This window comes from Meleagris gallopavo, chromosome 17 (genome assembly GCF_905368555.1).
Source record: "Meleagris gallopavo chromosome 17, MGAL_WU_HG_1.1, whole genome shotgun sequence".
NCBI lineage: Eukaryota > Metazoa > Chordata > Aves > Galliformes > Phasianidae > Meleagris > Meleagris gallopavo.
Genome location: NC_139420.1, coordinates 5,971,714 through 5,985,208, shown reverse-complemented (window position 1 = coordinate 5,985,208; position 13,495 = coordinate 5,971,714). Strand labels below are relative to the sequence as shown.

The 13,495-nt window shown below is 33.9% G+C and overlaps 1 protein-coding gene across 2 annotated transcripts in view; it reads right to left on the bottom strand.

The window, feature by feature from the left end:
- Nucleotides 1-13,492, bottom strand: part of KNTC1 (kinetochore associated 1) — a 34,719-nt gene extending 21,227 nt beyond the window's left edge. Inside the window, exons 1-29 of one of the 2 annotated variants that reach the window (XM_085238514.1) lie at nt 13,342-13,492; nt 12,875-13,012; nt 12,650-12,770; nt 12,144-12,259; nt 11,659-11,731; nt 10,748-10,825; nt 10,191-10,225; nt 9,865-9,975; nt 8,967-9,060; nt 8,678-8,730; nt 8,323-8,435; nt 7,851-7,905; nt 7,523-7,621; nt 6,536-6,579; nt 6,358-6,423; nt 6,193-6,268; nt 5,945-6,070; nt 5,762-5,851; nt 5,222-5,287; nt 4,719-4,783; nt 4,093-4,204; nt 3,423-3,566; nt 3,144-3,200; nt 2,959-3,060; nt 2,054-2,170; nt 1,468-1,611; nt 1,076-1,174; nt 536-639; nt 277-382 (exon numbers count right to left, since the gene is read on the bottom strand). In XM_085238514.1, coding sequence (XP_085094640.1) covers nt 277-382; nt 536-639; nt 1,076-1,174; nt 1,468-1,611; nt 2,054-2,170; nt 2,959-3,060; nt 3,144-3,200; nt 3,423-3,566; nt 4,093-4,204; nt 4,719-4,783; nt 5,222-5,287; nt 5,762-5,851; nt 5,945-6,070; nt 6,193-6,268; nt 6,358-6,423; nt 6,536-6,579; nt 7,523-7,621; nt 7,851-7,905; nt 8,323-8,435; nt 8,678-8,730; nt 8,967-9,060; nt 9,865-9,975; nt 10,191-10,225; nt 10,748-10,825; nt 11,659-11,731; nt 12,144-12,259; nt 12,650-12,770; nt 12,875-13,006 — 2,598 coding nt within the window. In that variant the 5' untranslated portion in view covers nt 13,007-13,012; nt 13,342-13,492. The remainder of the gene's footprint in view (nt 1-276; nt 383-535; nt 640-1,075; nt 1,175-1,467; nt 1,612-2,053; nt 2,171-2,958; nt 3,061-3,143; nt 3,201-3,422; nt 3,567-4,092; nt 4,205-4,718; nt 4,784-5,221; nt 5,288-5,761; nt 5,852-5,944; nt 6,071-6,192; nt 6,269-6,357; nt 6,424-6,535; nt 6,580-7,522; nt 7,622-7,850; nt 7,906-8,322; nt 8,436-8,677; nt 8,731-8,966; nt 9,061-9,864; nt 9,976-10,190; nt 10,226-10,747; nt 10,826-11,658; nt 11,732-12,143; nt 12,260-12,649; nt 12,771-12,874; nt 13,013-13,341) is intronic. The other variant, XM_085238515.1, reaches the window with a different exon arrangement.
- Between the last annotated feature and the right edge of the window lie 3 nt (nt 13,493-13,495).

The following is a 13,495-nucleotide window of genomic DNA, read 5'->3' as shown; positions in this document are numbered from 1 at the left end:
TCTATCTGTAGATAAAACTTCATTAAATGTAACTAGGAGAAAAATGGGCTTAGGGAAGAAACTATGTAGTTGATAGGGATGTACGAATAAAAAACAAAGTGCAAGTAAGTTATGAAATCTGAACAGGACAAAAAAAAAAGGGGATAACAAATGGGAGCTGCATATTGCTATGCTCCTTTGCAAAATCTGGCTTTAATTGCATGTGTTTTTTTTTTTTAATTGGGTAAATTTAGGATTTTTTGTTTGTTTAACAGAACATAAGTGCTGATCATTTACCATTATCATCTGCTTGTCCTTTAAGAGATTAGTGTCTCTTATCCCATAGGCCCGCAAAAGCTTCTTCATTTCCATTAGTCGGTAACTTTCCTGCAATAACTTTACTCTGTAGACAAATTAGACTACTATTAATTTATTACATATGTATCTGCTGTACAGAGATGATCAAACCATATAGCTATAATAAAAAAAAAAATCAAGAATTCTAACCGAAAAGTAAACGTAAAACTGAGATATAGTCTGTAGGATGTTGTCTTACTTGACATGATTCATTTCCAAATGCTGTTTTACCAGCTGCTCTACTGCTCCACTCCATGGTACCACAGCACCATGCATTATCTGCAGAACTGCATCAAATTTCAGCTAGAAAAAGAACATGAAAAGCTTACTCATCAAAATAAGTTGCAAGATATTCTTTGAAGTATTGTTCACCTGTGATTCTTTAGGCTATCACTTTACTTCTTAGCCCAGCTTCCATTGTGCAACGGGCATTCATTATTGTAATGTATCAAACTAGACTAGAAAATGATTATCTGTGTTCTTAAATGTTCTTAAAATGATTATCTGAGTTCTGTGGTGTCATAAATCACTTCTGCTTTAGACATGCTAAAGTTGTTGAGTTCTCTACGTGATGATATCAAAATTACAATTAGATTCTCAAGCAAAGAATATCGGGATAAAAGGACATGATATTTTTTTGTCTTACCACTTATATAAACATGTACTCATGCACTTATATAAAAATTAGGTGTTCCATTCTGAATTGATGTATTAGAGCTATTTTATTAAACATACTTACATCTGTATCGGAGATGCAACCAATGACAGCTATTGCCTTTGCCTCCCATGCAGTTTCAAATACAGAAGCAGACCGTGTACGGCAACGTTCTAGCAAGTCCTGCATATTTTGATAAAAATTAATAGGATATTTTAATGGAAAAGGTAGGAATAATACTTACAATACAATATTCTGTCGTTTGTAATATTTTAGAGTATGTTTTTGGATATTAAGAGACAGATTTTTCCCTCATATCTTTTTATTGTTGAAATAGTAATTTACAGTAAGTTTGACAGCAGTAAACAAACTAGAAAACTGATTCTAAAATTCATGTGTAAATAAAATGATTATCAGATTGGTTCACTGCTTATTCAAGTTTAAATAGGTTTATTCAAAATGAAGAAAATATGTACCTTTATATACTGTAAAAGAAGTTCATCCTTTTGGAGATTATGTTCACAGAGGTAAGGCTTTATAAACTTATCCAGAATAGATGGGACAAGCTCTGGTGCCAAAATTTTATCAAACATACGAAACACGATAGTAGTTGTGTTCTCCTGGGCAGCAAAGTAGAACAATGCAGTTTTAGAACATCACACATTTTAATCCATGATCCTTCACGTTTCAAGTGACTAATTCAACATCCAATGCCCACTGAAGGAAATTAAGGTGCTAGTTCACTTTCCTTTCCACTTTTCCTTTCCTTTTCACATTCCTTTCCACCAGGTGAAAGGGAACACCCAGTGTCTCTCTTCTACAAAAATCACTGTTCAGCTGTACTTATAATTTCACTGTTGCTAATGCTTGGTCTGCAACTGAGCCTCTATTACCTGTATTATACTGCAAATCATGGGGTTTAAGTTGTGGTTTTTAATGGTAGGTATCTTGCCACATTATGTGTCTATACCCCTTGTTGAAACAAAAGTTTTTATTATAAATAAACAATGTATCAAATAGTCTCAGCAGCTTATGAAGACAAGTGCAACTAATCAGAATTACCTTTTCAAAATCACAGAGTGCCAGCCTGCAGTTGTATTTTCTGTAGAGGTCTATCAGTTCTTGTAAATCATTTACCAGTTTCTTCAACCTACGTACTTCTTCACAGTCACTGCATCTCTGAAACAGTATTTAGAAATGAAACACTAGAAGACTTGCTGCAATCTTTCTGATGCCTTGGAATCTTGGAGATTCTATGGATCTACATGCTGAACCTTCATACAGCATACAACAAAACAAATCAAGTACATGTTCATTTCCCTAGTTTCCATTATGCACTTCAAACTTGAGATTCACAAGATTAAGACAGCAGATCTAAGTACAGAATGTCAGTGTTAAAAATGCAAACCTGGTTAGCTTTAAGCATGATCTTTCTTCACTATCATAGCTCCACCATTACAGTTACTAGCATACCCAGGATATACAATATATTGAACTTCTATTTATGCAAATTCAGTATTTACAACCTTATATCTAGCTGATTTTTATTACTCATTTTCTCCATGCCAGAGCTTGGAGAAAAATATTTAATGAACTGCAATCTGTTTCCAAAAATTTTGACAGAAATGAGATATTTCTAATTGAAGTTCATAAGAAATATCTTTATTGAAATGTTTCATAGTACAGAAACTTGTATACTACAGAACACTCAAGATTATTATTTGTATTTAGACTATTAATTCATGTTGTCAAAGGGTATAAATGTTGCACCAACGTTTTTGTCTTTTTTTTCCTTATCCAGTCTTTAAACCCAACATAATTGAAATGAAGTTCCTTCCTTTCAGGGGAGTAATTCATTTCCCATCAAAAGCAGTAGTGATCTAATAACAGCTTGTTTCTACAGTAGCAAAGAGTATATGTTCTAAAGTCTGAGAATAGCAAATCTTTTCATTTCCTATGTTTCTTACCAAAGGAGTCCACTGGCCAAAACTTGTCAGATGCATTTCATCTTGATTTTTACTCGTAAAAAAAATCTCTGCCATTTGCAGCCCATTCTCTGGCCAATTTGCCTGTCCAGAAGAAATTGATATCAGCAAACAGTGCTGTATGTATAGAAATACAAGACAAGCAAAATTTCTACACCATGATTTACCTTATCAGTTAATTCAAGGTTGCGAGCACCTTGTTCCAGCCATTTGGCTAATATTTTCTGCAATAGAAACAGGTATCAGGAGAGTTATGCTGCCTATCAAAGTGAAATTTTGCTATTAGAAATTTGTTTAAAAGGAAATAATTTAAAATATAAGTTGTAGAGAAAGGAATTCATTTAAAAATAGAGTAGAAAAAGGTTCTGAAATTCAAAAAAGTAGGTCTGACTATAAAATTACCTTAGTTTCAGAAAGCTGTTTTATATTTACTGAATCAGTTTTACCTGTCCCTTTGGCACAACTCTTCTTAAGAAGGGAATCACAACACTTTTCAGCCACAAACATAGTTCCTTTAGAGGAACAGTGACATGGATGGCATTAAGCAAGCTCTCCAGCATTTTCTCATCAAAGGTGTTTTCAAAATCTGCCTAAAATTTTAAAAGAGAACAATTATAAGTTTATGGAGTATATACTTATAATTTGTAATGTTACTTCACTAATAGGAAGAAGCAATAGAGTTCACAGACACAAAGAGAAAAATCTAGGAATTAAAAAATAAAATAGTAATAATAGTAATAATAAAAGCCCTGCTCACAAAAACAAGGCTACTGTTTAAAAGATGTAACTGAAGCAATTTCTTTTTTGCAAGTTATGGTGGGTGGACCACATCCCTTTACCTCTGGGCTTGCTTTATAATTCTGTCTTAAGAAAACAACTGATCTAGAAATATTCATTCTTATATCAGAGATTCCAGTTTATTCTTAAATCAATAGGAAGTTCCACCCTTTAAGGAATGAGATGAAAATTGAAACGTTGTGACAATAGATGAGATTCTGCTTTTGCTTCTTTGAGGAGCTGTTTTGTACCAGTATTAGCCTGATTTTGTTAAGCCTGGGAAATTTAAGAGACTTAACATCCTCCATAAGTATAAAAGATATGTCTATGCTGTTTCACCTGATGCCTAAGCCAAAGGTACTGTGCACAAGATAAATTTCCTCCTTCTAGCTGAAAAAGGATATTCTTTAAAATGTCTTCATTGTTCAAGAATTCTGTCCAAGCAATACCACTAGAAACAAGAGAGGAGAAGAAACACTGTTATTACATCCAAACCCTGGAGGTGTTCAAAGCCAGTTTGGGGTCCTGGGCAACCTGACATAGTGAGTAGCAACTCTGTCCAGGCTGAGGGGATTGGAGTCAGATGAGACTTAAGGTTCCTTCCAACTCAAGCCATTCTATGTTTATTATGTGGCAATATAAAAAGAGGTGTAGAAGAGGATCTCAAACCTTTTCTAGCTTGTACTATATGCTGTAAGACATAATTGGAGCATTAGATTGTGTGTGCATATATAAAATCACACCTATCTACAGTCAAAAAATACAAAAAAAACCTATACAAGATATTATCTGTTGCACACAATATACATTTTCAGTATTTAGGTTGACTCGACCTTTCTGTGTTATCCTTTCTCTACAGTGAAAGACCAGAGGCCTAAATTTAAAATAAACCAAATTTAATTGGCAGATATTAAACCATTATAATTAAACTATCTTTAAATCTTAAGAAATAAACAAAAACAAACCTGAACTTCTCTAGTCCATAAGCTCCATAGAAAGTTGTAAGCCTTGCCTGAGCTCTCAATACCTGCTGAATGCAGACAAGGGATTTAAGGTCAAAATCTGGCTTACAAAACAACAGCACTACCTCTGTAACATACGTAAGTTTGTTTAATAAAGAATTACTCAGAAATTTAAATTCCAGGAGTAGTTTGCATTAATTCTCTTTGAAGGTGTATGAGTGCTGTGCAGTATAAAATAGGCCTATTTAAGAAGTAAAATAAATACTTGAAAGTATTTAAGAAAGATGTTTCTTTCCATTTCTATACCACTCAAAAATGAATCTTTTAATTCAAGACTGAAGGAATCACTTAACTCTGAAAATTGTCGATATCATGGTTCTAATTTAATATTATAAAATGTAATCACACTTCAAAACATTTAAACTTTTATTATATAAAACTGTATAAAACTGTACATCATAATTGTTTATCATATGATAGCATAAGGTCAAAAAGTTTGTCCTCACCTCAGTTAGAGATACTAGAGCCCCATCAGATGGTGAAACAATGGTTCTATCATCTTTCTTTAAGATCTGGAACAAACACATGAAATAGTTTGGCTGACAACTCTGATGCAAAACATGCCACAAGTGGTTGAGCTTAATGAAGGCGCTAGCATAAACTGGAGTCTATTCTACAGTTTTAGTCTTGGATTGGATTTTTACAGGTACATGAGAGCAGACATGTATTTCTCTGATTCTGTTTGACAAAGCAATAAAAACTAAAATAATGAAAACAAAACAGTGACATACTTTTGGATTTTAATCCAGAAATCAGTATGTAAAAGGAACTTACAAAAGGCTACTCAAAACTAAGACCCCTGTCCCTGGTCTAAAAATAAAACAAACTCCTTTTTAGCCCTTAAGCAATAGCAAGAACAAAGTTGCAACAAGTCTTGATTTCTGATCATTTTCCATAATGCAACTTTTTGAATGACTGTAACTGGTTTGAAGGTGTACTCTCTCTCAAGTTGTACAGAACCATGTAATATGAATGGATAACCTTACCCTGACTTTAGCATAGTTTAACATTTCTTGAGCAGTTTCATATAGTGGCCATGGAGCATTTATGCAGTAATCCACAACAAACTGGCTATCCTGTTTAAGAAAGGAAACAATTGGAATTAATTCCAAGCTCCTTTATAGTTTGATTTAATCTATTAGAGAAAGAGGGCAGGAAAGAAAGAAGACCTGAATTTTAAGCAGATTTTCTTTGGCTTCATTCACATAATCCAGTAGAACTTCTTGACCATAGCTTCCAATGGAGGCTGAAGCTAGCTTCTCTAAAATCATGTTTGCTTTTACTTTGTATACAAGCTGTTTAAAAAATAAAAAAAACTTCAGTTTTAAATTTGAAGTATTTGAAGTACTTCAGCTTTAAGCATACTTAGTTGTGCTAATTAATTTTCAAATGTCTTTATTAAGAAGAGTCAACTTACCTCAACATCGAGTCCAAATTGTATAGCAAAACTCTCTGCCTCAGTGAATTTGTGTTTGTGAAGTAAGCGACTCAGTCTAGGAGTGAGATAAAGTAAAGTTACACTTCTGTAACATAAAAACTCAAACCACAGATGACAGTAATCAAGCTTCAAGGGAAAGAGTACCTATTTTCTGGCAAGGCTTCAGTTAAACTTCTCATCACAACAACAGAAACTGGGCCTTCAGTGGACCTGAATGTGAAAGGAAACTACATGACTTTATCAATTCCAAAATAACTGTATGTTGAAGTAATCTGCATTTTAAGGTAACAGTGATCAAGTAACATGCAAAACATTATCTTACATCTGATGATTTTCACGAATTCCTTCCAAGAAGTATATTGTATCCTGCAGCATATAATAACAGAAATCATTAGGTGGTGGAGTAAATCAGCCATAAGAAAACAAAACTGTAATGTATTAGGTGTTTCTTAATATGGAAACAAACTCTTGTTTTTCTCTCAGACAAGAACTTTTTCTTTATTCTTATAGTGTAAATCCTTGGGTGGCTTCCACCATCTAAAATTCCTGAGGCTGTTAAGAGGACGCTTCATGCTGAAACCACTCTGCTGTCCTGTTACCATCCATACACCCTCCACACAAGTGAATCATCCTAAAATTACTCTTCACTCTTTAATTTTGTTTAAGCCATAGGCATGTCAGACTGTAACCACATTACAAACTATGTGAAGAAGGCATCTGTGCTATGTTCCGTAAATGTCAAGGTATATATTACATTTCTGACCTTGACTGTTCCATATTTTCTGTTGCACTTTTCTGCCATGTGCTTCATACAAGACAAGCAATTTCATCAGCTTTTATTTTTATTGCACATTGTTATCCTCCCACATATGCACTCCATCAGTCTTTCTAATACTTCTAATTCATAAAAATTCATAAAATTCTTACTGTCTTATTTTGGACATTTTTTGTTAAAATCCTTACGTGGAAGCTGTTTAAACAGAAACAAATTAGTTCTCTAAGTTTAAGTAAATCCCAAATAAACTCAGTGTGTTTTTCTTTGCTGAGAGAATAGACTTCATACAGCATTTAGCTGTGTAACAGCAGCAAGAAAATTTGGCGCTAGTATTAAAAATTGTAATACACTGAGACATAGCATGCTGAACAGTTTAGCTCTGTTATCTTTTTCTCACCCTTTAGGGACATCATTTAATTTTTCTTTGTATGGTTTCTCAAAAATTGGTTCTAATCTATAAGAATAGCACCTCTTTAACAATTAAATCCATTAAAACAACTATATTTCTTTGAACAACAACAAATCTAAACGTACTGTGCCAATCCCACTTAGGACGAGTGAAGAAACAACAGATACTTCCAAAGAATAGAGCTGTTGCATAGTAGGTAGTGCAAAAACCATTAAACTTCTCATCTATTAAAAAAAAAAAAAAAAGAGAGAGAGAGAGAAACAAATCAGATATAAGTGATTTAGATATGCTGGTGAGATTGATGTTTGCAGAATCATTTCTGGATTCTTATAGAGTTAAAACTCTGAATAAACTGCTGAAATGGAAAAATCAAACAGCAGGTCAACATAGTAAGACACCAATGCACATTTCTGTTCAACAACTAAAGAACAGAATACAGATAAGGAAACAGACCTGTTTATTAGTGGGTGTTGTCATGGCTATCAGTTTAACATCTGCAAGCCCTTGCCTGTAGAACAGAAGAAAGAGGGGAAAAAAGAATACTGTATCAGTCTTTTGCCTTCTCTATCTTACCGTTTATCTGTTCCAAATACAGATTAAGTTCAAACTACAATTCAGACTTGTAAGCAACACTATACAGCTTATCTCACCTTATTCTAGATGAGCACTTCTAAAATGATATATGTTACATGCAAGCTCACTTAGCAGTAAAAATAGATAAGCAATGAAAAAAAGCAGTAAGTGCCAAGGTTTTCTTGTATCCAGCATAGAGCTAACAATGCTTAGAAGTCCAATCTTTTGCCCTGATGTCTAGGAAGGTTTCTACAAAGATTTCTAAAAATTAATACTATAGAAAATCAAGTATTTGTAGCACATTAGACAATAGACAACTTTTCAGAACTGATGCTATAGTATTTTTACTTACTGCATGATTGAAGAAGAATCAGACTCTGTGGTTAGAAGAAATTCTTCAATATGTATTAAAGGCCAATCCCAAATTAAAGTAAGAGAATAAACATCCCATATGCTTAAGATATTCTAGAAAAAAAAAAAAATCAGATATGGGTTTCCTCTTTTATTTTCCATTGAGAATATTTTTGGTCTTTATTGAGCAGAATATTAAAGCTTAAGTAATGACCAAAAAAACCTCAAAAAGTAAGATCAAGATCCTCAAAATAAGCATCTTTATTTAATAGAAACGTATTCTAAAAGTTATTTTAAGAAAGAGGCTCTTTCAAGATCACTGTAAAATGAAGACTAAACCAAACTGTTGCACCTACCTCTGTATCTAAAACAAACAGCAGATTGTCAAGAACTTGAAGTTTCACTGCATCTAAAAGAAATAATACATAATCATAACAATTTATTATTTTTCTTGAAGTGTATTTGAAACAAAGACAATTTCCATGTACCACCAAGCATTGGAAGCAGATATTTATCTTCACAGACCTGAGAAGTTCCATTAGCATTTTTACTAAAACCAGCATGATACCTGAAAACATCTTATTTTCTGCAGCTACATACAAATTCCACACTTGACTGTAAAAACAACAAAAAGAATGTCTTTACCTTTGATCAGACTTGAATCAGCAAAGCTTCGAACAGATACCAGGTTGTTGGTAGGGTCTACCTCCCATTTGGAGAGTACATAACCTCCTTTACCCTATTAGTAAAAGCAAAGTGATGTAGAATTTATGGGGTTACATATTATACATCTGACAGATTTACCTCTCCAATTGACTTTTAACTTATAAAACGCTTGAAAAATTGCAAGACTAACTTAAACTTCATTTTCAGTTGATATTGATGTTCAGAAAAATGCTTTTTAATTTAGCCTCTTTTCAAGAATGTTCTTTATTATAGTAATCATCTCAGTCCGCATTTCAAAACCTCCATTTTTCATTCCTTCAGAACATAAAACTTGTATTAAATGACCTCTGAGCACACTGAGGAGTGTTGCATTGAAGTCATCAGGCGTCGGACAAAGTTAATGAACTCTAGAAACTTATTTCTAGTCCAAAATAATATTTCAAGATTGCCCATTTATAAAATTTTTGATTAATTTCTATTCTTAGTGCTAAAGTGTTTTGTGCAACTATATATTGCTATTTTGCAGCCTTTGTTGGGTGTTGGAAGATTCTTCCTAGCTTTCCAAGCCCTAAAGCACAACTACAAATAGTCTAACCCTGTACAAGTTAGGAACCACAGTGATTTACTAAGGTCATACAGCCAGAGTGAAAATATTTTCCCTCATACCAGAGAGTTCTGAAATAACAGTAGTTTCCTTACTAAAAAAGACTGCAAAATTGATAACTTTTAAATTGCCAATGAAGGAAATTAAAGATAGTGAAAAAAAATTTGTTCTTTTTAAATCAGCTAGACATAAATTTTGTTGTAGATCAACAAATGGTACCATTGATTCATGATCATTTATAACAATTCTTACAAACGTACTATTACTACTTACCCCAATTATCATGTGGATTTTATTTGCCAAATTACTTATCACAGAATTCTGACAGCCAAGGCTGTGATATTCCTCCGTGGAAATGAAAGCTGTCTTTATCTGACCTTGTAACTATTGGGGCAGAGGATGGAGGGAAAGCAAGCAACAGAGAAGAAAAAGTTAAGTATAAAAACAGCAGATACATTCTGAACTTCTCACTTCTCTGTGAACATGAATTACTTTTTCTTTTTTATGAATTGTAATAATAAACTGGTAATGGAACACAAAATAAAGTCTTGTTGCAAACTTTGCACTTTAACACAGATGTTAGAAGTCATGTTTCTTACCTTCGTTGCTGCAGTTATATCCATCTTGTCAATTGCTATGTTAAAATAATATAAAAAATACATCAATGTTAAATAAGCTTCTTAAAAATAAAATTTGAAAAAGCCACTGAGCATCATATAGGATAGTATAATCCTAGCCTGACTATTCTGAAAGAAAGATGAGCCACTATCCTTGACAAGATCTATTTCTTCTGATCACAATATGTAGTTTCAGAAAATTGTAACTGTGCTTACACAGCTTTAAAAATTAAACTGTCAGTATTCCTCAGTGCAGTTCAAACTGATATTATGATATGAAATTCTGCTTCCATAATGTTCATCGCTTTTCTCTAAAGCAGTAAATAATGAGAACACAAGCTGAAGAAATTATTGATGAATTTAAAAATACTTTTTTATAAACTTAGCTATCCACCAGTTTCTCTTTAAAACCAAACTAAGGCTGCAGAAGCAATTCCAAATCAACATCTTAACCCCAATAGAAAGGTGCATGTAAAAGATCTTCAATACTGCTCTACCTGCTCAAACTGAAATCCCAGTTGGTTTGTAGATTATCTTACCTTCTTGTGTTTTAGCAAGTGGGAGATGCATAATGCAAAAGAAACCCTTGCTCGTGAGAATGAACATATGATAAACACCTAAAAAAGCAACAAAGAAAACAACAAACCATCAACAAATATTTTGAACTGAAGTATTCACTAACTGTAAAGGGACTGCTAGCTTAAAAACAGGAAATCGAAATAATTGATGAGAATTCTGACCAACTAACTGGATTATTTTGAAAAAAAAATTCGGTCACTTTCACCAAAGAGAGAGGGTATGAGTTTTTAGGGTTCTGTTTAGAAGTATGGTTTTTGTACGTACCTATCACACTGCAAATTCTGTTTTTGTGACAAAACTACATTGACACATGTCATATTATGAAAGGCAGGACTGGATTAGAAGAACAGAACTACTAAAATCTGAATTCTGATAGAAGTGTGAGGCAGAGTAATGCCTTCCTGAGTATTTTCATAATTTAACACAATCGCAAAAGAAAGATTCAATCTTTCTTTTACTTTTTACTCAACCTTAAGAGAAGGAGGTGTTGACTTTTGACTGCCTGTTGTTTTTTATGCTAGTCTAAAATAGTGAGAGCTAAATATCATAGAAAAGTAACTCCCTCATATCAATAAAACATTGTTATTTCAATAGTTTGGATTTCATGATAAGTTAAGAAACAACTAACTAGACAAAAAACCCACATTGTTGTGAAAAAGCAATATGATTTTACATCTTTCTGAAAGTGACTGTCTTTCCAAAATATTCAAAGATCTTCAGGTAAGGTCCACTGATCAAAAAGTACATCTAACATTTGCAATGCAGAGTAAACCTGCATCTGCTTATCTTTTTTGTAGCCTCCTCTTTAGAGATGTTAAAAAGGGAACAAGATCGCAAATAATGAGGCAAGAAAAGTTATCCAAATACTTACCTGCAACTGCTGAATCTTTTTCGATAAAGAGATTTAAGTAGGTCTTTTCACTTGAAGATGTTTCAGCCAAAATCTAAGATGGAATCAATGAATCAATATTTGTGTGTTTCACTTGAAAAAAATATCTTCATTTGAAATACTGTTCACCAGTTTAAATTTTAATCTTCTTTCTTTCAAGAACTCATGGTTTATATGTAACATTCATTATTGTATACCTGCACACAACATACTATAAATAACATATATACAATTTTTCTTGCGCATAACTTGTTATTTATAGCAAAAAAAAAAAAGTCCCTTTAATCTGGTTGTTTGTCCAAACTAAAAGACTTATTCAAAACACAAGAATATTTCTATATAGGTATATGGGAGAAAGAAAGAAAAACAAAAACAACAATAACAAAACAAACAAACAAAAACAAAACAAGAAGAAACCCTGAGAACAAAAGATTTGGAATAAAGTCAGAATAGAAGAGTTACTGTACCTTAGTCAGCAAGGTTTTTTTTGATGGAATATGAATAAGATGGATATTACCACTTCTCTCACCAACCACAAGGAACTGTTTTTCTTGACACATACCAACCACATCCACGTTAGTATCTGAAAAGTTCCATGTCGTGATGTCAGCTATTAAGATTTTTTTATTAGCAGACATGCATATTTGAAACACAGAATGTGGGCAATACAGCATTCCAGATTTCTACAAAAGTATTTACTTTGATAAAACTAAGTACAAGGGCACAGAATGAGTGGCTTTGCTCTCCACAATTCCCACTGCAGTGAAAAGTTAACAAGCATTCTAATTAAGTTGTACAGGGATACTTGGTTAATGAGATACAGAATCTCATTTTATTATTTAGTTATTTGTTGTAACAATTTACCTTACAAGGCAGATAAATATTCAAGATAACTGATATGCTCTCAAGAAGAGCACTTTTTTTTTTTAATTTAGTTTTGAGTTCGAGCTGAATTCTAAAGTAGTGAACTTACCAAACTGAATGTGCAGCTGCAGAGCCTGTCCTGTGCTGTCAAGAAGTACCACTGATCTGTCAACAACAATAATGCTGCCATCCCTTGAGCTGCATGCGTACAAATGAGGATTAACTGAGACCTAAGAATAAAAGATTGTTACACATAATAACTGAAACACTTCAGATATATGACAATGTTCTTCACATATATAAGGAAACATGACACAGCTCTGAGCAATTCTACCTTTTCTGAAGATGTTATTTGAAGCAGTGAGTCCACTTGGTATAAGGCACTGCCACATTCCTGGCCTAAGCACACAGAGAGCTGCTCACTTCTTGTGTCATCGTTCACCAGAATTTCGATATCATTCCACATTCTCACCTACGATAATCACATAAGCAAGAGAGCTTTAAGAAAATTAGATGACTGCCTATAAATCATTGGCTCTGTTGTGGTTCTGCCTCTAGGAGGAAATACGCTTTTTAAAGGCACGTTGAAAAAAGACAAAATTTATGTCTCAAGAGTAATGGAAAGGGTGCCCAGCTGATCGCTCGGGCAGGCCCAGCTGAATACAGCTAAGGAAGGAGAGGTTTTGTGCCGTACGCTGGGTACAGATCAGCGACAGAGAGCCCTCCTCGCCCCACAGACACCCCCTGGACCGCAATCTACCCCCCCTTCCCCTCACTACAGCGCAGAAGCTGCTAACATACCAGCACGCTCAGCCGCCTTAGACTTTCAAATTGGCGGGAGCGCAGCAGCCACTACAGGTCGCGGCTTGGGCCAAAATTCCTCCAAACGCGCGAGCGAACACGCGTTGCTAAGATACTGCCTGGTTCTTCTTCCCTCCCAGCATGCCTTGCGGCC